Here is a 24130-nt window from a genome sequence, read left to right on the forward strand (position 1 = left end):
ACACCATCAGGGTACGATGACATGCCATCAATAAAGTCTGACGACCCGATCCATTTGTAAAATGGCATCTCAGCAAGGTGGCCTGTAATAAACATGTCTGGGCCAGACAATCTAGTGACTGATATTGTCAGCAACGATACACACCATCAGGGTACGATGACATGCCATCAATCAAGTCTGACGACCCGATCCAATTGTAAAATGGCATCTCAGCAAGGTGGCCTGTAATAAACATGTCTGGGCCAGACAATCTAGTGACTGATATTGTCAGCAACGATACACACCATCAGGGTACGATGACATGCCATCAATCAAGTCTGACGACCCGATCCATTTGTAAAATGGCATCTCAGCAAGGTGGCCTGTAATAAACATGTCTGGGCCAGACAATCTAGTGACTGATATTGTCAGCAACAACACACACCATCAGGGTACGATGACATGCCATCAATCAAGTCTGACGACCCGATCCATTTGTAAAATGGCATCTCAGCAAGGTGGCCTGTAATAAACATGTCTGGGCCAGACAATCTAGTGACTGATATTGTCAGCAACGATACATACCATCAGGGTACGATGACATGCCATCAATCAAGTCTGACGACCCGATCCATTTGTAAAATGGCATCTCAGCAAGGTGGCCTGTAATAAACATGTCTGGGCCAGACAATCTAGTGACTGATATTGTCAGCAACGATACACACCATCAGGGTACAATGACATACCATCAATAAAGTCTGACGACCCGATCCATTTGTAAAATGGCATCTCAGCAAGGTGGCCTGTAATAAACATGTCTGGGCCAGACAATCTAGTGACTGATATTGTCAGCAACGATACACACCATCAGGGTACGATGACATGCCATCAATCAAGTCTGACGACCCGATCCATTTGTAAAATGGCATCTCAGCAAGGTGGCCTGTAATAAACATGTCTGGGCCAGACAATCTAGTGACTGATATTGTCAGCAACGATACACACCATCAGGGTACGATGACATGCCATCAATAAAGTCTGACGACCCGATCCATTTGTAAAATGGCATCTCAGCAAGGTGGCCTGTAATAAACATGTCTGGGCCAGACAATCTAGTGATTGATATTGTCAGCAACGATACACACCATCAGGGTACGATGACATGCCATCAATCAAGTCTGACGACCCGATCCATTTGTAAAATGGCATCTCAGCAAGGTGGCCTGTAATAAACATGTCCGTGCCAGACAATCTAGTGATTGATATTGTGAGCAACGACACACACCATCGGGTACGATGACATGCCATCAATCAAGTCTGACGACCCGATCCATTTGTAAAATGGCATCTCAGCAAGGTGGCCTGTAATAAACATGTCTGTGCCAGACAATCTAGTGACTGATATTGTCAGCAACGACGCACACCATCAGGGTACGATGACATGCCATCAATAAAGTCTGACAATCCGATCCATTTGTAAAATGGCATCTCAGCAAGGTGGCCTGTAATAAACATGTCTGGGCCAGACAACCTAGTGACTGATATTGTCAGCAACGACGCACACCATCAACCAAGTCAATGTGTCTGTCCGACCGATCCATTTGTAAAATGGCATGTCAGCAAGATGGGTAAACAACACCAGCACTTTTCAGGTTTATTTTCTTCACAAAGCAACAGTACACTTTGCAAAAGCTTATATATCATGACATATAACAAACATTATACTGTCAAATGTACCCCAGACAGTTACATCTGATACTTGTTCCAGCACGTCACACGGTTTACTCAGATCATACATAGCTTCTTCTGATTGTCTGAAATGCTTATGTATCAGGTAACCCATTGTCATTCAATATAATGGCCCTGTTTTATAAATATAGGGTCCGGGAACCAATAAACATGTATGTCAGAAAAAGAGCATGTTTTTTTCACCAGGCCATCGGACACCCTGCAGGTCATGGAAGGTCAAGGACACAACAATCTTTCATGGTTTCATACCTCTCAATTATCTTTGCTATTTCAACATTTTTGGACAAATGAGTCTTAATACATAAGGCTAAAAGAAATGAACAGTCTTGGTTCTTATGCACCGCCCACATCATCATAAAGTCTGCCGCATGTTTCGTTTTATTTCCATTTTAAAAATGAATTAAAAAATATTTAAATATTCCACTTCTCGAACACACGACCCCAGCAGTTAAATGCTACAATACTTAAGAACAACAATGATTTCCCCGAAATTATTGTAATCAAAATTTGGTTACACACTAGCATGAACAACCAACAACAAAAAATTGCCCGCCCGCACAATAATTTCAAAAGCCATTGACTGAGAACGAATTCCATTATTTTTTTAAGCCTTATGCTTTCTACATTTTGAGCACCAACAGAAGCAATGTGCAATGGATAAATCTCAAAATGGTTTGTTGTGACCCTTCTGTGACTCTACACACTGATGTGCGGGAATCGTGAAATTCTCTGCAAGGCCTTTACAACATCTGTGAACTAAGCCCTAGAGTAAGTTGAGTGTTCTTAAGCCTCATGGGAATCCATGCGAACCCTGCATCACAATAAACACATACACAGTCCCAGCTGAGAACACAGCCTGGCGTTAGTTAGTCCACCTTTGCAAGGAAACTTGCCACTGAGTGGCATGACTCAAAATGTGACATTAGTCACCCTTTGCCTGGACAATTGCCACTAATAATGAGATAAATGCACAGTCTGATGTTAGTCCATCTTTGCCAGGACAATTGCCACTCGAGAAGGGATGTACACCTGAAAATAGGACAAATAAATCAAACATATATGAATAACATCCAAATTGTGAATGACAGATCCAGGACTAATGGCTTTGTCTCCATTTTCCTACAAGCTACAATACCGTAAATCTTGAAATTAACGCGAGCGTGAATTAAATGCAAAAAACGCGAGTTATTTCTTCGCATTAATGAAACTTCGCATTTATGTCACCAAAATGGCTATCAACAATCAGGCGGCCTCAATGCACACTTTGGATAGCGGAAATACCAAACAGGGTTTATTGAGCAGCAGTTGTAACAAGCATATAACAATGTTATTAAAAGAATAGGAATAACACAATAGGCATCTGGTGAGTTATCACTGCTACCCATTCATATGAAACAAGGCATCATTGACCACTCCAATCAGTGAACTGCTGTTGCTTCATTTAGTTTATTGCCTTTGAACTTCCTTAATGCCAGTCAGAAAATTAAACATATAAACTGCGTGTTGTGTTCAGGAAAACACTGTTAATTGTTATCACAGAAGTGCTTTACTCAGTGCTAATAAGCAGTACTATTTGCTGTTTGATTGGATTAAGGTAAAGACATGCATCATTCCACTGAGGATGGGGTGGGGGGAGTCACAATCTTGGCTAGGGGTCAGCAACCTGAAGATGATACATCAATTTTGAGGTTGCAAAGAATATGGTCGAAAAAACAAATTTGCATCAGGATAGAAACCACTATGTTGTGCTATCTTATCTAATCTCACATTTCTTTCTGGCCCATGTTTTCTAAGGTCAACTATATTATGATTTTTATCTTAATACTGAAACGGTGCACCAAGCTTCCAGCAAGGCAGGAAAAGGTCAAATGTTTGCAGGACTCTCGGCCCAGTTGCACAACAACCTGGTTATCTCAGCTGCCATGAAGTCTGTGTCAGCTGTCTGTTAAATCTAACGGGGGCACAGGTGGCCCAGTCATCTAAGGCGCTGCGATTCGCTGTGCAGAGCTGCGTCCCTTGGGCACGTCAGAAACCCTGATTGTGGGTTTGAATCCCGGTTCACCCTGATTATATTTCTAGGTTTGTCAGCACTATACCCGTGCTCATGGGTTTCACCGAAGTGGTAAACATCTGAGACCTGCATCACTTCAGGCTTTCCTCCCACATTAAGCTGACACGCCGCGATATAACTGGAATACTGTTTAAAGCAGCTTGAAACCCAACTCACTGTTAAATCTAACATGGGGTTAGTATGTTTCTGAAACATTGGTTATCTTGTATCTGAAGATTGTGCTAATAGTCCGAAGCCAGAGTCAAGCAAACATTCCAGCTGTCTGGTAAACACAAAACATCACCGGCCAAGACTATCTGAGGAAAGAGATTCCTTTTGGGTTTAAATGGCAAAATAGTGAAACTTATATGAATGGATCACTAAAAATTAGTGATGACACCAGGGGTTTGCGAAAAGGGTATTCATGTCCCGCTCTACCTGTAGCACCCGTCACTCACAGCAGTACTCCTCCCATAAGACAGCGGGATGAAAACAAACCAGACAATCAAGTGATGGACCAGAAATCCAGTCACATGATAGTGCATTTACTTATTTTGTTGAAACTAAAAATATAAGCTCTGCTCAAAATTGTCCACACATTAACATTAAAAGCCATAAAAAAAAATTACCAATAGACCAGATAGGTCCATTAGGGGTGAGGTGAAATGGGGTCTATGGATTGATGTTATAGTGCTAGCCCAAAGAGATACCATGCCTCAGTTTAACATGGATACCCCACTCAGACACAGTATACTGACTCCGAGACAACCAGTCCTTGTTTTAGCCCCTAAACGCCAAGCACCAGACAGGGTAACAACAAATACCATCTTTAAACGTCTTTGGTATGACGCGGCCGGGGATCAAACCCCAGACCTTCTGCTCTCAGAGCGAACGCTCTACCACTATACCACAAGGGCATTCTAGGTCCAGACACAACAGCTTTTGGCACAGACTGTAAACATTAATATGTATAAGGACAGGCATGTTAGATACCCTTTAAAGTTAACCCACCTCAATTAAGTTAAACAAACCACACCTCACAAGCTGACTAGCAGTCTGAGGCAACTTACATAGGCATGATGAGGGCGTTCATTCCATGGTTCATCCCTGGTGAAGAAGTCAGTGTCGTGGTTGAGACGCTTGTGACCACCATACTGTTCGGCATCCGAGTCCAGCACTATCCTGTATGTGACCAAGGTCAAGGGCAAACAAGGGCAGAGAATATGCTGATGAACATGAAGTTAGAGAAGTATACACCCGATGCTAGGAGATGTTGTCCTAAGGTCCGTTCATTCATTCATTCATTCATACATTCATTCGACCCATGAAGATCTGGGGTAGAATAGTCTTCAGCAACCTGTGCTTGCTGTAAAAGGTGACTATGCTTGTCGTAAGAGGCGACTAACGGGATCGGGTGGTCAGGCTCACTGACTTGGATGATGCATGTCACCGATCCCAATTGCATGGATCGATGTTCATGATGTCAATCACAGAATTGTCTTGTCCAGACTCGATTATTTACAGACCGCCGTCATATAGCTGGAATATTACTGAGTGCGGCTTTAAACAAAATTCATTCATTCATTCATTCATTCATTCATTCATTCATTCATTCATTCATTCTTTCTTTCTCCTTTTTCCGTTATTCTTAACAAATTCAGATAATAACCTCAGCTCACATGAATTTTTCTTGATTATATTACATTTCATTAGATGATAAGGCTAAATAGTAGTCCTTACCAATCAGACATCTTGCAGCATGTTAATAAAACTAAACAAGTTCATCAAACTTCATAATGATAAAAGCAGAACTGGCTGAGTTGTTTGTGAAAATGAAATTTCCAATATGTCTGCACTGGTAGCCATGTTTAAAATCTGATTCACATTAACACTGATGCTCATGATGTCAATCACTGGACAGTCTGGTCCAGACTCGATAATCTTCAAACCGCCTCCATATAGCTGTAATATTGCTCAGTGCAGCGTTAATCAACAAACAAACATAACAACAATAATGGTTGTTCTCAGTGTTATGCAAGACGATTGTATGTTGTAAAATGTAGTTATATCACTCCTAGAATCACCTTGTGCATGGCTACACCTGCTTTGGGTATGTAAGGAATGTTCTACTGACACGGAGGCTTGGTGCGAAAGGTAGTTCATGGTACAATATAGGTCAGGTGTGTGGGGGCACAGGTATTTTGCAGAGTTGCATCCCATAGCTGTGCCAGGAACCTATTGTGGGTTCGAATCTACAAACTACTTTAAAGAATGAGAAAGGATATCTTCCCGGAGCTCCAACACCGATCTTGTAGTCCGTGTAGCTCTTGTCATGATGGAAGTTGAAGATGAAAACAAGACAATCTGCCCTGTCGAACACAATCACCTTGTCGCCTTCATTCTTACAGCTCACGTAGTTCTGAAAAACAACACGTTCATCCATATCTGGGTGTGGCAATCATTTGTGGCAAACAATGTTACTTGAACAAGCAAACAGCGTTATCACTATCCCCTGCCATGGGGCACATTAGAATTTTGTTTGTTCATATAGTTGTGAATATAAACTAAAAAAAGTCCTTAAATCCTCAAAGGGAGATAAACACTTAGGCTACTTTATGTCATCAGAAAAATTGCTGAAATGTGAAATTGATACACACAAGAGGCCCATCCTCTGAAGAAAAACCCTCAGTATTGATAAGTATCTCTTAGATAAGCTCACTTTAGTAGTTTCTGAGAAAACTTGTACCCATTGCACACACTATGCACCAAGGGCCATAACTCTTTAAAGAAATAATTGACAAGACCAACTTTCGAACTCAGTCTTATCAAGTATCTCTTAGATGAACTTGCAAAGTTTCATTCATGTAAAATCAGTAGTTTCTGAAAAAAACTTTGTACAATTTCACACAGTAAGCATGGAGCAAAGGCTGTAACGCAGTGAAAAAAGGACAGACTGACAGGCGGACAGACACGATGGCAGATGAATAATACAGCTGTGTCTAATATCATATTCAGTCACAATAAGTCAGCATCACCATCAGTCAGCATCACAATCCATCAAGCATCACCCTCAGTCAAGCATCCCCATCAGTCAGCATCACCATCAGTCAAGCATCACCCTCAGTCAAGCATCACCATCAGTCAAGCATCACCATCCATCAAGCATCACCATCAGTCAAGCATCACCATCAGTCAAGCATCTCCATCAGTCAAGGATCACCATCAGTCAAGCATCACCATCAGTCAAGCATCACCATCCATCAAGCATCACCATCAGTCAAGCATCACCATCAGTCAGCATCACCATCAGTCAAGCATCACCCTCAGTCAAGCATCACCCTCAGTCAAGCATCACCATCAGTCAAGCATCACTCTCAGTCAAGCATCACCATCAGTCAAGCATCAACATCAGACAAGCATCACCATCCATCAAGCATCTCCATCCATCAAGCATCATCATCCGTCAAGCATCATCATCCGTCAAGCATCACCATCCATCAAGCATCACCATCAGTCAAGCATCACCATCAGTCAGCATCACCATCAGTCAAGCATCACCCTCAGTCAAGCATCACCCTCAGTCAAGCATCTCCATCCATCAAGCATCATCATCCGTCAAGCATCATCATCCGTCAAGCATCACAATCAGTCAGCATCACCATCAGTCAAGGATCACCATCCATCAAGCACCTCCATCAGTCAAGCATGACCATCAGTCAAGCATCACCATCAGTCAGCATCACCATCAGTCAAGCATCACCATCAGTCAAGCATCACCATCCATTAAGCATCACCATCAGTCAAGCATCACCATCAGTCAAGCATCTCCATCAGTCAAGCATCACCATCAGTCAAGCACCTCCATCAGTCAAGCATCACCATCAGTCAAGCATCACCATCAGTCAGAATCACCATCAGTCAAGCATCACCATCCATTAAGCATCACCATCAGTCAAGTATCTCCATCCGTCAAGCATCTCCATCAGTCAAGCATCACCATCAGTCAAGCATCTCCATCCGTCAAGCATCTCCATCAGTCAAGCATCTCCATCAGTCAAGCATCTCCATCAGTCAAGCATCACCATCAGTCAAGGGTCACAGTTGTCTAGGCTATCGTCAAGCATCACCATTAGTCACCTGAGAATGACTGAGCCAACCATACTTCTGTTCAAGGTGGATCATGTCACGGTCAAAGTTGTTGAGGAACTGATACTTCAAAAGCTTGTCATCTACAAGGTTCCACTGTCTACGGCAGTAGTGGTAGCTCTCGTTATTGCCAATACGGGGGAAGTCCAGCCACTCCGGATGACCCCACTCGTTGCCTGGAGACAAAGGCACAATACATAGGTGCGATATTCAGTATTTGTACATGGTTGCAAGTTGTTGCAGCATGCCGTATGGTCAAAGTGCAAAGGTCAAATTAGGGTCAAATTTTAAAATGTCGCAAAACACAGAACATATATGTTGAATTCCATGACTAGCTTCACTTTCACCAAATTTAATGACATTTTGAACAAAATGAAAAAAGGCCCAAAATAGATTTGTTCAATGTGGCTGCCGTTTTGATACCACTTTGCACATTCATGTTTCACAATGACATCAAACATGACTGTGAAAGACATGGTACCAACCTTTCATGTCGTAGGATTTGTTATGACTGATCACCTGGTTTCTAAACTCACTCACTCACTCCTCACCACTGATATCTGGTTTATTAACTCATTCACTCCTCACCACTGATATCTGGTTTCTAAACTCACTCACTCCCTCACTACCACTGATATCTGGTTTCTAAACTCACTCACTCCCCACCACTGATATCTGGTTTATTAACTCACTCACTCACTCCCCACCACTGATATCTGGTTTATTAACTCACTCACTCCTCACCACTGATATCTGGTTTATTAACTCACTCACTCACTCCTCACCACTGATATCTGGTTTATTAACTCACTCACTCCCCACCACTGATATCTGGTTTATTAACTCACTCACTCCCCACCACTGATATCTGGTTTATTAACTCACTCACTCCTCACCACTGATATCTGGTTTATTAACTCACTCACTCCTCACCACTGATATCTGGTTTATTAACTCACTCACTCACTCCCCACCACTGATATCTGGTTTATTAACTCACTCACTCCTCACCACTGATATCTGGTTTATTAACTCACTCACTCCCCACCACTGATATCTGGTTTATTAACTCATTCACTCCTCACCACTGATATCTGGTTTATTAACTCACTCACTCCCCACCACTGATATCTGGTTTATTAACTCACTCACTCCTCACCACTGATATCTGGTTTATTAACTCACTCACTCCCCACCACTGATATCTGGTTTATTAACTCATTCACTCCTCACCACTGATATCTGGTTTCTAAACTCACTCACTCACTACCACTGATATCTGGTTTCTAAACTCACTCACTCCCCACCACTGATATCTGGTTTATTAACTCACTCACTCCTCACCACTGATATCTGGTTTATTAACTCACTCACTCCCCACCACTGATATCTGGTTTATTAACTCATTCACTCCTCACCACTGATATCTGGTTTATTAACTCACTCACTCCCCACCACTGATATCTGGTTTATTAACTCACTCACTCCCCACCACTGATATCTGGTTTATTAACTCATTCACTCCTCACCACTGATATCTGGTTTCTAAACTCACTCACTCACTACCACTGATATCTGGTTTCTAAACTCACTCACTCCTCACCACTGATATCTGGTTTATTAACTCACTCACTCCCCACCACTGATATCTGGTTTACTAACTCACTCACTCCTCACCACTGATATCTGGTTTATTAACTCACTCACTCACTCCTCACCACTGATATCTGGTTTATTAACTCACTCACTCCCCACCACTGATATCTGGTTTATTAACTCACTCACTCCTCACCACTGATATCTGGTTTATTAACTCACTCACTCACTCCCCACCACTGATATCTGGTTTATTAACTCACTCACTCCTCACCACTGATATCTGGTTTATTTACTCACTCACTCACTCCCCACCACTGATATCTGGTTTATTAACTCATTCACTCCTCACCACTGATCTGGTTTATTAACTCACTCACTCACTCCCCACCACTGATATCTGGTTTATTAACTCATTCACTCCCCACCAGTGATATCTGGTTTATTAACTCATTCACTCCTCACCACTGATATCTGGTTTATTAACTCACTCACTCCCCACCACTGATATCTGGTTTATTAACTCACTCACTCACTCCCCACCACTGATATCTGGTTTATTAACTCATTCACTCCTCACCACTGATATCTGGTTTATTAACTCACTCACTCCTCACCACTGATATCTGGTTTATTAACTCACTCACTCACTCCCCACCACTGATATCTGGTTTATTAACTCACTCACTCCCCACCACTGATATCTGGTTTATTAACTCACTCACTATCAGTGATATCTGGTTTATTAACTCACTCACTCCCCGCCACTGATATCTGGTTTATTAACTCACTCACTCCCCACCACTGATATCTGGTTTATTAACTCACTCACTCACTCCCCACCACTGATATCTGGTTTATTAACTCACTCACTCCCCACCACTGATATCTGGTTTATTAACTCACTCACTCACTCCCCACCACTGTTATCTGGTTTATTAACTCACTCACTCACTCCCCACCACTGATATCTGGTTTATTAACTCACTCACTCCTCACCACTGATATCTGGTTTATTAACTCACTCACTCACTCCCCACCACTGATATCTGGTTTATTAACTCACTCACTCCCCACCACTGATATCTGGTTTATTAACTCACTCACTCACTCCTCACCACTGATATCTGGTTTATTAACTCACTCACTCCCCACCACTGATATCTGGTTTATTAACTCACTCACTCCCCACCACTGATATCTGGTTTATTAACTCACTCACTCACTCCCCACCACTGATATCTGGTTTATTAACTCACTCACTCCCCACCACTGATATCTGGTTTATTAACTCACTCACTCCCCACCACTGATATCTGGTTTATTAACTCACTCACTCCCCACCACTGATATCTGGTTTATTAACTCACTCACTCACTCCCCACCACTGATATCTGGTTTATTAACTCACTCACTCACTCCCCACTGATATCTGGTTTATTAACTCACTCACTCCCCGCCACTGATATCTGGTTTATTAACTCACTCACTCCCCACCACTGATATCTGGTTTATTAACTCACTCACTCACTCCCCACCACTGATATCTGGTTTATTAACTCATTCACTCCTCACCACTGATATCTGGTTTATTAACTCACTCACTCACTCCCCACTGATATCTGGTTTATTAACTCATTCACTCCCCACCACTGATATCTGGTTTATTAACTCACTCACTCCCCACCACTGATATCTGGTTTATTAACTCATTCACTCCTCACCACTGATATCTGGTTTATTAACTCACTCACTCACTCCCCACGACTGATATCTGGTTTATTAACTCACTCACGATTCAGTGATATCTGGTTTCTGAACTCACTCACTGACCATCACTGGTCATCTGTTTTTTCACTCACCTCACCTCACCTCACCTCACCTCACCTCACCTCACCTCACCATCACACATCATCTGGTTTCTTGACTCATGAGACACTCTAAACACAGTTTCTAATCACACTCACCAATGAAATTCAAATAACCTTCTCCACCCAGTCCAATCGTTATCAGTCTGATCATCTTGTGTAAGGCAATTCCCCGATCAACAATATGGTTCGGCTCTGAAATGGTGGACATGTGTGTGTACATCTCCTTGTCCATCAGCCAGAATGCCAGCGACTTGTCCCCCACCAGTGCCTGGTCGTGGCTCTCTGCGTAGGCGATACACTTCTCCCCGTAACGGCGGTTCACCAGTGTGTGGGCTATGTCACCCATTTTCCAGTCTTCGTCGCTGCTCTCTTTCAAATACTGAAACAAGCAGCCAAGATTATTGTGCACTGGGAGAAACATGTTTTTGTTTTCAAGTGTACCAGGTAGCACTGACTAACACACTCAGGTGGGACTCTTTGTTCCAACAAGAAGAATCCATGTAGAAATTGATGAACATCGTTTCACCATAATGTGGTGGTTTGATGAGTTGTAGTCACTTGAGCTTGATATCAGTATAAAATCTACATCGCAACACTGCTAAATGCAATAACCAGAAGTTGTTACCCATACCCTGTCTGTTAAATCTAACGGGGGCACGGGTGGCCCAGTCGTCTAAGGCGTCACGATTCGCTGTGCAGAGTTGCGTCCCTTGGGCACGCCAGAAACCTATGATTGTGGGTTTGAATCCCGGTTCGCCCCGATTACGTTTCTAGGTTTGTCAGCACCATACCCGTGCTCGTGGGTTTCACCGAAGTGGTAAACGTCTAAGACCTGCATCACTTCGGGCTTTCCAACCACATTAAGCTGACACGCCATGATATAACTGGAATATTCATTAGGTAGTGGCCATGAAAGGAAACAAACCACAGACCTTCTGAACTGAGGTTGGATGCCTTGTCCACATGACCAAAGAGGAATCACAATTGCATAGATCGATGCTCATGATGTCAATCACTGGTTTGTCTGATCCAGACTCGATTATTTACAGACTGCCATCATATAGCTGGAACATTACTTAGTGTGGCGTTGAACAACACACAAACAAACAAAGGAACTGTACGTTACTGTTACCTTGATCCACATGTCTGGAAGAGCCATGGCCAATCGGTAGTCAAATCCCCCACCCCCTTCCTCCACCGGACGGCACAGCGCCGGCATCCCGGATACTTCCTATGGACACACATCAATCACACGGGTACAATATTGATCAAATATATCTTAAATCTTAAACAAGAAGTTATTATTTCTTTACCAGATAATTAGATTCACAGTACGACACCTGGCATTGCAGGCCCATCTCTTACATAGTTTGTTTCTTCATTGTCTGGTAATTTCACTTCCCCTCTTTGGGCAATATCTCACCTCAGCTACACAAGATATATCTCACCTCAGCTACACAACATATCTCACCTCAGCTACAAAGGAGAGAAAGCTTCTTCACAGAATATATCTCACCTCAGCTACAAAAGATATATCTCAAATCAGCTACACAACATATATCTCACCTCAGCTACACAAGATATATCTCAAATCAGCTACACAACATATATACCACCCCAGCTACACTGGAGATATAGCTTCTTCACAGGATATATCTTTCCTCATCTACTATTGAAGGCTATACCTCACCTCAGCTACTGTCAAAGGCTATATCTCACCTCAGTTACTGTTAAAGGCTATATCTCACCTCAGTTACTGTTAAAGCTATATCACATCTCAGCTACAATTAAAGGCTATATCACATCTCAGCTACAATTAAAGGCTATATCACATCTCAGGTAGTATTGAAGGCTCTATCTCACCTCAGCTACTCTTCAAGGGCATATCTCACCTCAGTTACTGTTAAAGGCTATATCTCACCTCAGTTACTGTTAAAGGCTATATCACCTCAGCAACTGTTAAAGTCTCTATCTCACCTCAGCTACTGTCAAAGGCTCTATCTCACCTCAGTTACTGTTTAAGGCTATATCTCACCTCAGTTACTGTTAAAGGCTATATCACCTCAGCAACTGTTAAAGTCTCTATCTCACCTCAGCTACTGTCAAAGGCTCTATCTCACCTCAGCTACTGTTATAGGCTCTATCTCACCTCAGCTACAATAACAGGCTCTCTCTTACTTCAGCTACTGTTAGAGGCTCTATCTTACTTCAGCTACTGTTAAAGGCTCTATCTCACCTCAGGTACTGTTAAAGGCTCTATCTCACCTCAGCTACAATTAAAGGCTCTATCTCACCTCAGCTACAATAAAAGGCTCTCTCTTACTTCAGCTACTGTTAAAGGCTCTATCTTACTTCAGCTACTGTTAAAGGCTCTATCTCACTTCAGGTACTGTTAAAGGCTCTATCTCACCTCAGCTACAATTAAAGGCTCTATCTCACCTCAGCTACAATAAAAGGCTCTCTCTTACTTCAGCTACTGTTAAAGGCTCTATCTCACCTCAGCTACAATAAAAGGCTCTATCTTACTTCAGCTACTGTTAAAGGCTCTATCTCACCTCAGCTACTGTTAAAGGCTCTATCTTACTTCAGGTACTGTTAAAGGCTCTATCTCACCTCAGCTATTGTGATGATGAATGGATAAAGAGAATGCAACATATAGTTGGCCAGCATCAGGTACACCAGGGACTCTGTGTCTGTGTTCATACCAAAATATTCCATGTAATGGCCGGTGAACCCATGGCCTGAAAACAAACATGAAAAGTCGTCCAGAATTTGAAAGATAAAACTTGACAACAGTGTTACAAAGCTTGGAGGATCGGTTGGTCACAATGTCTGACCCGATCTGTCACTGTACCCTGATGAAAAGTATCCTCCTTATGCCATCAGCAACTGGATTGGGCTGGCCCTGACTCCATTATTTACCCAAAACAGTCGTAAAACTGGAAAATTGCTAAATTTAGCGTTCAACAACACTCACTCACCCAGGTTTGATTAGAGCCAGGTCACATCTTCCCGAGGCAAGAGAGTTAACTGACTATAAAAGTCCAGTTTCCACCCTTGCCGAACTAGGCTGGTATTATTGAGTTACATTTTGGCTGGACTAACGAGTCTATGCATAGTCCAATCAAAATCGCGCAACGAAATCGAAATCCGGTTCGTAAACTGTCGTGCTGATTTCAGTCAATTGCAAGATTTGCAAAGCATGCGCACCGCCAACTCGTCGTCAACAGATATTTTCCAAATCTTTTCATGATTTTAATCAAGGTGCTCACGTGATTTGATGCACTTTGCGATGTAAGACCCGTTTTATCACAATATAAATCTTGATTATCTGTCAGATCGTCTTGTCTCGGCGCCGCCATTTTGTTTGCATCAAATGCAAGTGATACGAGAAACAGAATCTGATTGGTCCATAGGACAGGTTTAGAACGGACATAACTCGTAAGAACCACTGGTGGCACTAAGATCGAGCCCAGGAATTCCAGCCTAGTTCAGCAAGGGTGCAGACTGGACTTTTAAAGTCGGTTATCTCACTTGCCTCGGGAAGATGGGTCACCATGACATATCTGAGCTAATGCTCCAGCCTTCACGCGAGTCGACTGAATTGTGCTGAGGATGAGTAAAAATCTAATGATGGTAGTCCCAATTGACTAGTGGCATTGGAGGGCCATATTTCGGAAGCTATTCCAATGTTTCAATTTTGCTACAAATTGGAACTGAATAAAACCGACAGAAAATGTAAACATAGTAAACACACTTGTAAACACTTGTCTCCTTCAAGGAGGACAAGCTACACACTCTGAAGACAAGTAGATAATCCCATGGACCAGACTTAAACATAACAACATATTTCTAACATTGTTGGATTTTGTGCAAACCAACGTTCATTCAACCATTCATCTGATTTTGAAAACAAAACAAACTGATACTGGAATGTGAGTGAGTATAGTTTTACGCCGCTTTTAGCAATATTCCAGCAATATCACGGCAGGGGACACCAGAAAAGGGCTTCACACATTGTACCCATGTCAGGAATCGAACCCGGGTCTTTGGCATGACAAGCTAACGCTTTAACCACTAGGCTACCCAACCACCCCACTGAAACTGGAAAGATGCTGATCAACAATGAACAGTTAAAGAGCATTCCCTCACTCACTCACTCACTCACTCACTCTCACTCACTCACTCACTCACTCACTCACTCTCACTCACTCACTCACTCAGTCACTCCCTCCCTCCCTCACTCACTCACTCACTCACTCACTCTCACTCACTCACTCACTCACTCACTCCCACCCACCCACCCACTCCCTCCCTCCCTCCCTCACTCACTCACTCACTCCCTCCCTCCCTCCCTCCCTCCCTCCCTCCCTCACTCACTCACTCACTCAGTCACTCCCTCCCTCCCTCCCTCCCTCACTCACTCACTCACTCACTCTCACTCACTCACTCACTCACTCACTCACTCACTCACACTCACTCACTCATTCACTCACACTCACTCACTCACTCACTCACTCACTCACTCTCACTCACTCACTCACTCACTCAGCAGAATGCCTTACCCATCCCGTGTGTGTGGTACAGCATGGATGTGACACCATCAAATCGGAACCCATCGAAGCTGTACTGCTCAATCCAATACCTTAGATTTGACAGCAAGAATCTTAGAACCTCCCACCTGAAAATACACAAGAGTTAAAACCTTTAAGTGCCCGGAGGTTGGCATGGCTGACATGCCTGAAGCAAGGACTGATCAACAACGATCATCGCATTACAAATTATGTAAGTTAGTATGAGGTTATGAATAATCTTAGCACTGAGATGGATTTGGGGAACAGCTAGAAGGCATACCAGGTCGCTTTATACAGGGAGTATAGGATTTTGGGTCGATTTTGAAGGCGTGTACAGGGGGGGTCTTCTTATACGTGGGGTCGTCTTAAACGTGGGGTCGTCTTATACGTGGGGTCGCCTTATACGTGGCGTCGCCTTATACGTGGCATCGCCTTATAAGTGGGGTCGCCTTATACGTGGGGTCGTCTTATATGTGGGGTCGCCTTATAAGTGGGTTGCCTTATACGTGGGGTCGTCTTATACGTGGGGTCGCCTTATACGTGAGGTCGCCTTATACATGGGTCGTCTTATACGTGGGGTCGCCTTATACGTGGGGTCACCTTATACGTGCGGCCGCCTTATACGTGGCGTCGCCTTGTATGAGGGGTCACCTTATACACAGCGATATACTGTAAGTCTTGTTCATGAAAATATCTAGAAGTTTAATGAAAGTACAAATCATTCATTTGTCTGAACTATAAATATTACTGTACAAGGGCCCTGGGTCCACTTGAACAAAGTTATCTTAGCGCTACGACTATCGTAAGCCTACGTTAAACAATGGGAGTTACGATCATCGTAGCGCTAAGACTATCGTAAGCCTACGTTAAACAATTGGAGTTACGATCATCTTAACGCTACGACTATCGTAAGCCTACATCAAACAATGGAAGTTACGATCATCTTAGCGCTACAACTATCGTAAGCCTACGTTAAACAATGGAATCATCTTAGTCCCTTCACGCCGAGCACCAGGCAGGGTAACAACATGTATGTGGCCAGGGTTCAAACTGACCTTCCGCTTTCCAGGTAGATGTCAATTCACTACACCACCATGGAGGTAGTTCCTGAAACTAGAACTTACTCTGTGTAGTTGAAGAGTCTGGAGTCCCACAGATCATGAGTGCCACGCCCACCATCATGGAAGAAGCATGCATTAGAGCCGTCAAACAGATTCAATCCATCAACTACATTCTTGGAAGCATGGCTGTGTACGACGTCGAGCAAGACCACGATGCCATGGGAGTGGGCGACGTCAACCAGTTCCTTCAGATCCTCAGGAGATCCGTAACGACTGCAAGGCACAATTGTCATCCGTCAGTTACACCAGTCGCTGCACAATGTTTGTTTGTTTGTTTGGTTGGTTGGTTTTTGTTGTTTAACGCCCTGCTCTTCCAGGCACTTGGATCAAGGTAACAGTAACATACAGTTCCTTTGTTTGTTTGTGTGTTGTTAAAGTCCTATTCTAAAGCCTTTCTGATTGGTAGACTTGGCAAATTTGATTCTCAGCATTCAAACAGCACATATTTTGCATGTGAATAGAAAAATTACACTATGAAAATCAACATCAATGTTAATGATTACCATGAATTACATAGAAACAATGCAGTAACTACAATTACTAACATGAACATACAACAGACTGATATATATAACAGAGCATAAATAATGATAACGGAAACATTTTTTTTAAAATCTTTAGTCCTCAGTTCTCAGATATTTTATTTTACAACAATCAGCATACCCATATGAAAGTTTATTTTTCTACTTCACGACAAAACCTAGTAAAACCAACCACAAACTCACTCAAAATCTAAGTGACAGCTTTGACTTGATTTTCTTCCCAAATTAGCTGGAGAGTGATGGCCCTTTGACCGCATGGACGTAATCCAACTTACCTGGAGGCTGCAAAGAAGCTTGTGATCTGATAGCCGAAACTGGCATAGTAGGCATGTTCCATGACAGCCATCAGCTGAATAGCATTGTACCCTGCAATTAGGCAACACACATTCAACAAGCATTCACAAGACAATAGGATGACCATAGTTAAACCTTAACATTTGGCAATAATTTATTAATTGTTAGATTTTCACTCCGGCACCTCACTACGACACAGAAATGGGATGGTGAAGTTATGGTGGTGAAAGGACCAGGGTATTGATCGTAATACATAGGAGATGGGATACACTGGTTAACAGAAGATGGGTTTGACCCTGCTCTTAGCAATATTCCAAAATACTATCAACAGCAGAGGACACCAATAACAGGCTTTACACATTGACAAAAGCAGAGGACACCAAGAATGGGCTTTACACATTGACAACAGCAGAGGACACCAAGAATGGGCTCTACACATTGACAACAGCAGAGGACACCAAGAATGGGTTTTACACATTGACAACAGCACAGGACACCAAGAATGGGCTCTACACATTGACAACAGCAGGCACCAAGAATGGGCTCTACACATTGACAACAGCAGAGGACACCAAGAATGGGCTCTACACATTGACAACAGCAGAGGACACCAAGAATGGGCTTTCAACATTGTCAACAGCAGAGGGCACCAAGAATGGGCTTTACACATTGACAACAGCAGATGACAAAAATAATGGTCTTCGCACATTGACAACAGCAGAGGACACCAAATATGGTCTAGGGCAAACAGTGAGATCACTTCAAGATGGAGTTTCTGGATGCCCCTGGTACACAATTCAATCACTGAAAGTACAGTTACCTAAGTCAGCGATTCTTGGGATGACATTCTGAGTGAATTCCTTGTATGTCGCCACTTTGCCTTCCCATGATGCAATGCCAACATGTGATTCATAGATGCGGAGGCGGTCTGGTTTGAACGGTCGAGGATGTTTCGGTACATAAATCTGTAAATACGAAATTAAAGATACAAACAGGGAAAAACGAGTGTTTATCACTGTAGACCAGCTGCTAGGTGTTCCAACCTCTTACTGAGGGTCCCAGTACACATGTTTACACCTCTCACTGAGTGGCCTCAGTACACATGTTTACACTTCTTACTGAGGGGGCCCCAGTACACATGTTTACACCTCTCACTGAGTGGCCTCAGTACACATGTTTACACTTCTTACTGAGGGGGCCCCAGTACACATGTTCACACCTCTCACTGAGGGGCCCCAGTACACATGTTTACACCTCTCACTGATGGGGCCCCAGTACACCTCTCACTGAGGGGCCCCAGTACACATGTTTACACCTCTCACTGAGGGGCCCCAGTACACATGTTTACACCTCTCACTGATGGGGCCCCAGTACACCTCTCACTGAGGGGCCCCAGTACACCTCTCACTGAGGGGCCCCAGTACACGTTTACACCTCTCACTGAGGGACCCCAGTACACATGTTTACACCTCTCACTGAGGGGCCCCAGTACACATGTTTACACCTCTCACTGATGGGGCCACAGTACACATGTTCACACCTCTCACTGAGGGGCCCCTGTACACATGTTCACACCTCTCACTGAGGGGGCCACAATACACGTTTACACCTCTCACTGAGGGGCCCCAGTATACATGTTCACACCTATCACTGAGGGGCCCTGGTACACATGTTTACACCTCTCACTGAGGGGCCCCAGTATACATGTTTACACCGATCACTGAGGGGCCCTGGTACACATGTTTACACCTCTCACTGACGGGCCCCAGTATACATGTTCACACCTTTCACTGAGGGGCCCTAGTACACATGTTTACACCTCTCACAGTACACATGTTCACATCTCTCACTGAGGGGCCCCAGCACACAAGTCCACACCTACCTCACTCTGAGGGGGGTCCCAGTACACATGTTCACATCTTTCACCGAGGGAGCCCTGTTCACACCTACCTCACTCTGAGGGGGGTCCCAGTACACATGTTCGTAGATGGCCACCTCCTTCGGTCTGTCCACTCGGGAAGCCCACGGGCAGATTCTGTCCACAACTTCTCCACTCTTTGTTCTAATGCCCAACTAGAAACAAACAGCGGGAGATATATACCGTATACCATATAAATAGAACCATGTGACCAAGGCAGATGAAAAGCTTAGTTTCAACTCAGTTGAACTTATGAATACTTTTTCATATGCTAACAACTACACATGGTAATTAATCTCTGTGTATTATCTTAATAGAGGACACCTGAAATCTTGTCTCAAACAACAGGTGGCTCTTATTAGAACAGGACAGTTAAAACAAACATTGGACAAACATCTGTATCAAAGCAATCTCATTAAAATCAGATCTTAGTTCCTGCTGCCGCTAAACAAAGATCTGAGGACATCCCATTACGGGTCAGGTCAGACCGACCTTTCGCGAACTCTGACCGACAAATGGAATTACTGACAAGAAGTTGATATTAGCCAATCAGAAGACAGCTTTCACGTGCTTTACGGCACTAATTTCAAATTTGCGACTACGCTTCGAAACATATTTTGACAAATTCTCCCTTAAACATGTTAAAAATTTGAAACCTGAACAAAAGAACATTCTCGAATGGCTAATATATGGTCAAGATTGTCTAGATTCAGTCGTTAAGCCAGTAACTATCGTTCGGAATACCCTGTTTAAAAGTTTTCGAGGCTGCATGATTAGAAATCACATTCCGACTGTCCCTTTCATGATCAGGTAAGCGACGCTCTGATTGGTTGGATGAAAGGTCGTTCTGACGTGAACCCTAATGGTATGTCCTCAGATCTTTGTTTAGCAGTAGCGAGAACTAAGATCTGATTTTAATGAGATTGGTATCAAAGCCACCAGAAATAATAAAGTCTGGGTCAGACAATCACATGATTGACATCATGAGCATCGATCTGTGCAGTTGGGATACGATGACATGTATCCTGGGCATTAAATATGAACATAGTTTTGTTATTGGGAGTAAATATACCATGTTTTCAATGTAGAGCTAGGTTACCTGTAGATTAACCACGCTAAATTTAAATATAGAACCGAACGTGCAGCGTGAGGTTTCAAATGGTAAATTTAGCATTGTTGAATCTACAGGTAACCTAGGTCTACATTGAATGCACAGTATGTTTATCTCCCTTCTACCATATGACTAGATATAACATGAATTCTTTGGTGTTGGCAAACATAGCGAGTGAAGCAGCCTTGGTTGATTCAACGTCCACTGTTTTGAGGGGATTGTTGATCTAAATTACCAAATCCTCAACAACAGCCGTTAAACAAAATATGGCACTCCATATGCTCAAGCAGTTCTGACATCATATCGCTACTTGTGACACAAAAGATATGACATCACAGTCGTATATAGAGAAGCGCCAAATTCCATGCTCTCTGTTGCCCCAAAACTCAAAAATAAATTGTCTTTGCAGATTTTGTGGCGATATGACAAAGATGTCTTCGTTTGTTAAGTGTGTTTATTCACTGGAAGTGTAGCTGTGTACAGGAGTGTGGCTGAAGCCATGTGCTTCCAGCCAGCAGCATACTCGTGAGAGTTATCTCCCCTCATGTGTTTGGCTGGGGCCCATTTAAGGATGGGGCCCACTTAGGGTTTAGCTAATACCACATCTCCCTTTGTTAAGCACAAAAGCAAGTTGAGAGTTCTCTAACATTAAAACTAGTAATAAAAGAATAACTGTTGATGCTGAACTATACATCACAAATAATAATGTCCTTTCCATTTTTTTGGAGTAAACATACATTTGAACCCCAGTGTCTTTTACTGAAATCAAACACAATGTAGATTTAAATCTACTGAACTGTTAACGACTAACATGAAACAATAATGTTTCTTAACTGACTACTATTCATTTTTCTACAAATCAAGTCTGTCAGGTTTAACTGAAACCCTTCCGGATCTGGTCAGAGTCACATCAGGTGGAATGTCACGCAGCACACTTGATGGTACACCAGACGAGACATTCAAGGGCTGTGACCTGGCGTCTGTGTTTGTTGGCTGCTTTCCTGGCACAGGAGTGAGGTGTCTACGATTCCTGCGCAGAATGCTATCACCTGCCTTGATGTAGAATGATCTTGGAGTTTCAGCCTCCTTGTGGATTTGACCCTCCTTCACCTGGGGAAGAATGCGTGATCTGTGACGAGAGTCATAGTTCGATTTTTGACGCTGTTGGATTTTGGTAAACGACGACTTCGCTTCCTGTGAAGATGGTTGATTAGCCTGAAGTTGAGATGTATGAACTGGGAGAGTTGTCCGCAAGTTGCGTCCCATCAAGAGCTGAGAAGGGCTGAATCCATTTTGTAACGGTGTACTCCTATAGGTGAGGAGTGCCATGTAAGGATCAGATGATTTCTTCAAAAGTTGCTTCACAGTTTGAACTGCTCTCTCTGCCTCACCATTACTTTGTGGGTACCGCGGGCTACTTGTGATATGAGTGAAGCAATAGGTCTCAGAAAATTTCTGAAAAACATAGGACGAGTACTGTGGACCGTTGTCCGAAATCACAATGTCCGGAATACCGTGTCTTGTGAAAATAGATTTCAGATGGTTTATCACACTTGCAGAGGTAGTACTGTCAAGTTTTGCAATCTCAATATACTTTGAGTAGTAGTCCACTACAAGTAAGTATGGTATGGAATCCAGTTCAAATAGGTCTGTCCCCACTTTACTCCATGGGCGAGATGGAATTTCTGAAGATCTCAGAGGTTCAGGTGGGTTTGGTCGGAATCGCGCACATGTATGACAACCCCTAACTACATGTTCTATCTGTGTGCTGATGCCTGGCCACCAAACTGACTCATTCGCTCGCGCCCTGCACTTAGTAATACCTTGGTGAGAAGAATGCAAAATGTCAAGAATTTCAATTTTCATGCAAGCTGGAATTACCAGTCTTACTCCCATCATGAGTAGCCCATCTACTACAGTGAGATCCCCTTGATATGGCCAGTAGTTTCGTGCACAGTCCGGCAGAGATGTGTATTTTGGCCATCCATCAGTACAGTATTTCATTATGAGTTCACATACCGGGTCTTCACGTAGTTTGAGACGTATCTCATCCAGTCGTTGATCTGTTGCAGGTAATGTAGCAAGAACAGAATCAACATAGATATTTGTGTCCCTCAGAAGACAAGACTCTTGGCTTGAGAGAGGAATATCCGTCGGCGCTCTAGAGAGTGCATCCGCTGAACAAAGCTGTTTCCCTGGTACATGTGATATGGTATAGGAATAGGCCATGAGGCGCATCTTGAATCGCTGTATGCGAGGTGGCAATTGGTCCAAGCTCTTGTTTCCCAACAGAGAAAGAAGTGGTTTGTGGTCAGTGTTTATGTGAAACTGTTTACCTAGCAGGTAGTCACGAAAACGTTCACAAGCCCAGGTAATTGCCAACGCCTCTTTTTCCACTTGTGCGTAGCGCCTTTCTGTGTCCGTCATTGATCTAGAGCAGTAGGCTACTGCTTTATTATACTCCACTGCAGTCTTTCTGACAGATCACTGCCCCCAATCCAAATGAGGAAGCATCGGCTGAAACACAAGTCTCCGCATTTGGATCAAAATGTCCGAGTACTGGAGCAGATGTCAGTTGGTCCTTGATAGACTGAAACGCAGAACGCTGTGGTTCTTCCCAGACCCAAGCTCTATCCTTGACAAGGAGTTCGCGAAGAGGTTGTGTTTTAGATGCAAGGTTGGGTACAAACTTTGCCAGCTGATTAACCATACCGAGAAATGTCCTGATATCAGAGACTTTCTGTGGCTCGCTCATCCTGGTAATAGCATGAATTTTGTCTGGGTCTGCATAAATGCCAGTGCTGTCAATTATGTGTCCAAGGAACTTCACTTTATTCTTTGAAAACTGACACTTCTCCAGATTAAGTGTTATGCCTGCATCACGCAATCTGCTCAAGGCTGCCGCTACATGCTGATCATGTTCGCTTTCATCATTACCATGAATCAGGATATTGTCCATCTGGCACACAACTCCATCTAGACCTTCCAGAACCTGTTGCATTCTTTTCTGAGAATGTTCTGGTGCTGACGAGATGCCAAAGGGTAGGCGGTTAAAACAATACCGGCCAAAGGGTGTAATGAAACAGGTAAGTAGTGAGGAATCTGTGGATAATGGAATCTGGTTGAATCCAGAGTTTGCGTATAGTTTTGTGAACACTTTAGCTCCACTCAACCGACTT

The 24130-nt window shown here is 43.2% G+C and overlaps 1 protein-coding gene across 1 annotated transcript in view; it reads right to left on the reverse strand.

The window, feature by feature from the left end:
• Positions 1 to 1631: 1631 nt before the first annotated feature.
• LOC139461894 (1,4-alpha-glucan-branching enzyme-like) overlaps positions 1632 to 24130 on the reverse strand; it is a 30227-nt gene continuing 7728 nt past the window's right edge. The window contains exons 4-15 of the mRNA XM_071243382.1: positions 19873 to 19995; positions 18743 to 18887; positions 17904 to 17994; positions 17090 to 17299; positions 15957 to 16072; positions 14005 to 14132; positions 12524 to 12622; positions 11488 to 11770; positions 7916 to 8100; positions 6061 to 6197; positions 4849 to 4963; positions 1632 to 2757 (exon numbers count right to left, since the gene is read on the reverse strand). Of these exons, the coding sequence (XP_071099483.1) occupies positions 2710 to 2757; positions 4849 to 4963; positions 6061 to 6197; positions 7916 to 8100; positions 11488 to 11770; positions 12524 to 12622; positions 14005 to 14132; positions 15957 to 16072; positions 17090 to 17299; positions 17904 to 17994; positions 18743 to 18887; positions 19873 to 19995 (1680 nt within the window). The 3' untranslated portion in view covers positions 1632 to 2709. The remainder of the gene's footprint in view (positions 2758 to 4848; positions 4964 to 6060; positions 6198 to 7915; positions 8101 to 11487; positions 11771 to 12523; positions 12623 to 14004; positions 14133 to 15956; positions 16073 to 17089; positions 17300 to 17903; positions 17995 to 18742; positions 18888 to 19872; positions 19996 to 24130) is intronic.

The sequence above is a fragment of the Haliotis cracherodii genome, unplaced genomic scaffold (genome assembly GCF_022045235.1).
Source record: "Haliotis cracherodii isolate W230 unplaced genomic scaffold, xgHalCrac1.p SCAF_15, whole genome shotgun sequence".
Lineage (NCBI taxonomy): Eukaryota > Metazoa > Mollusca > Gastropoda > Lepetellida > Haliotidae > Haliotis > Haliotis cracherodii.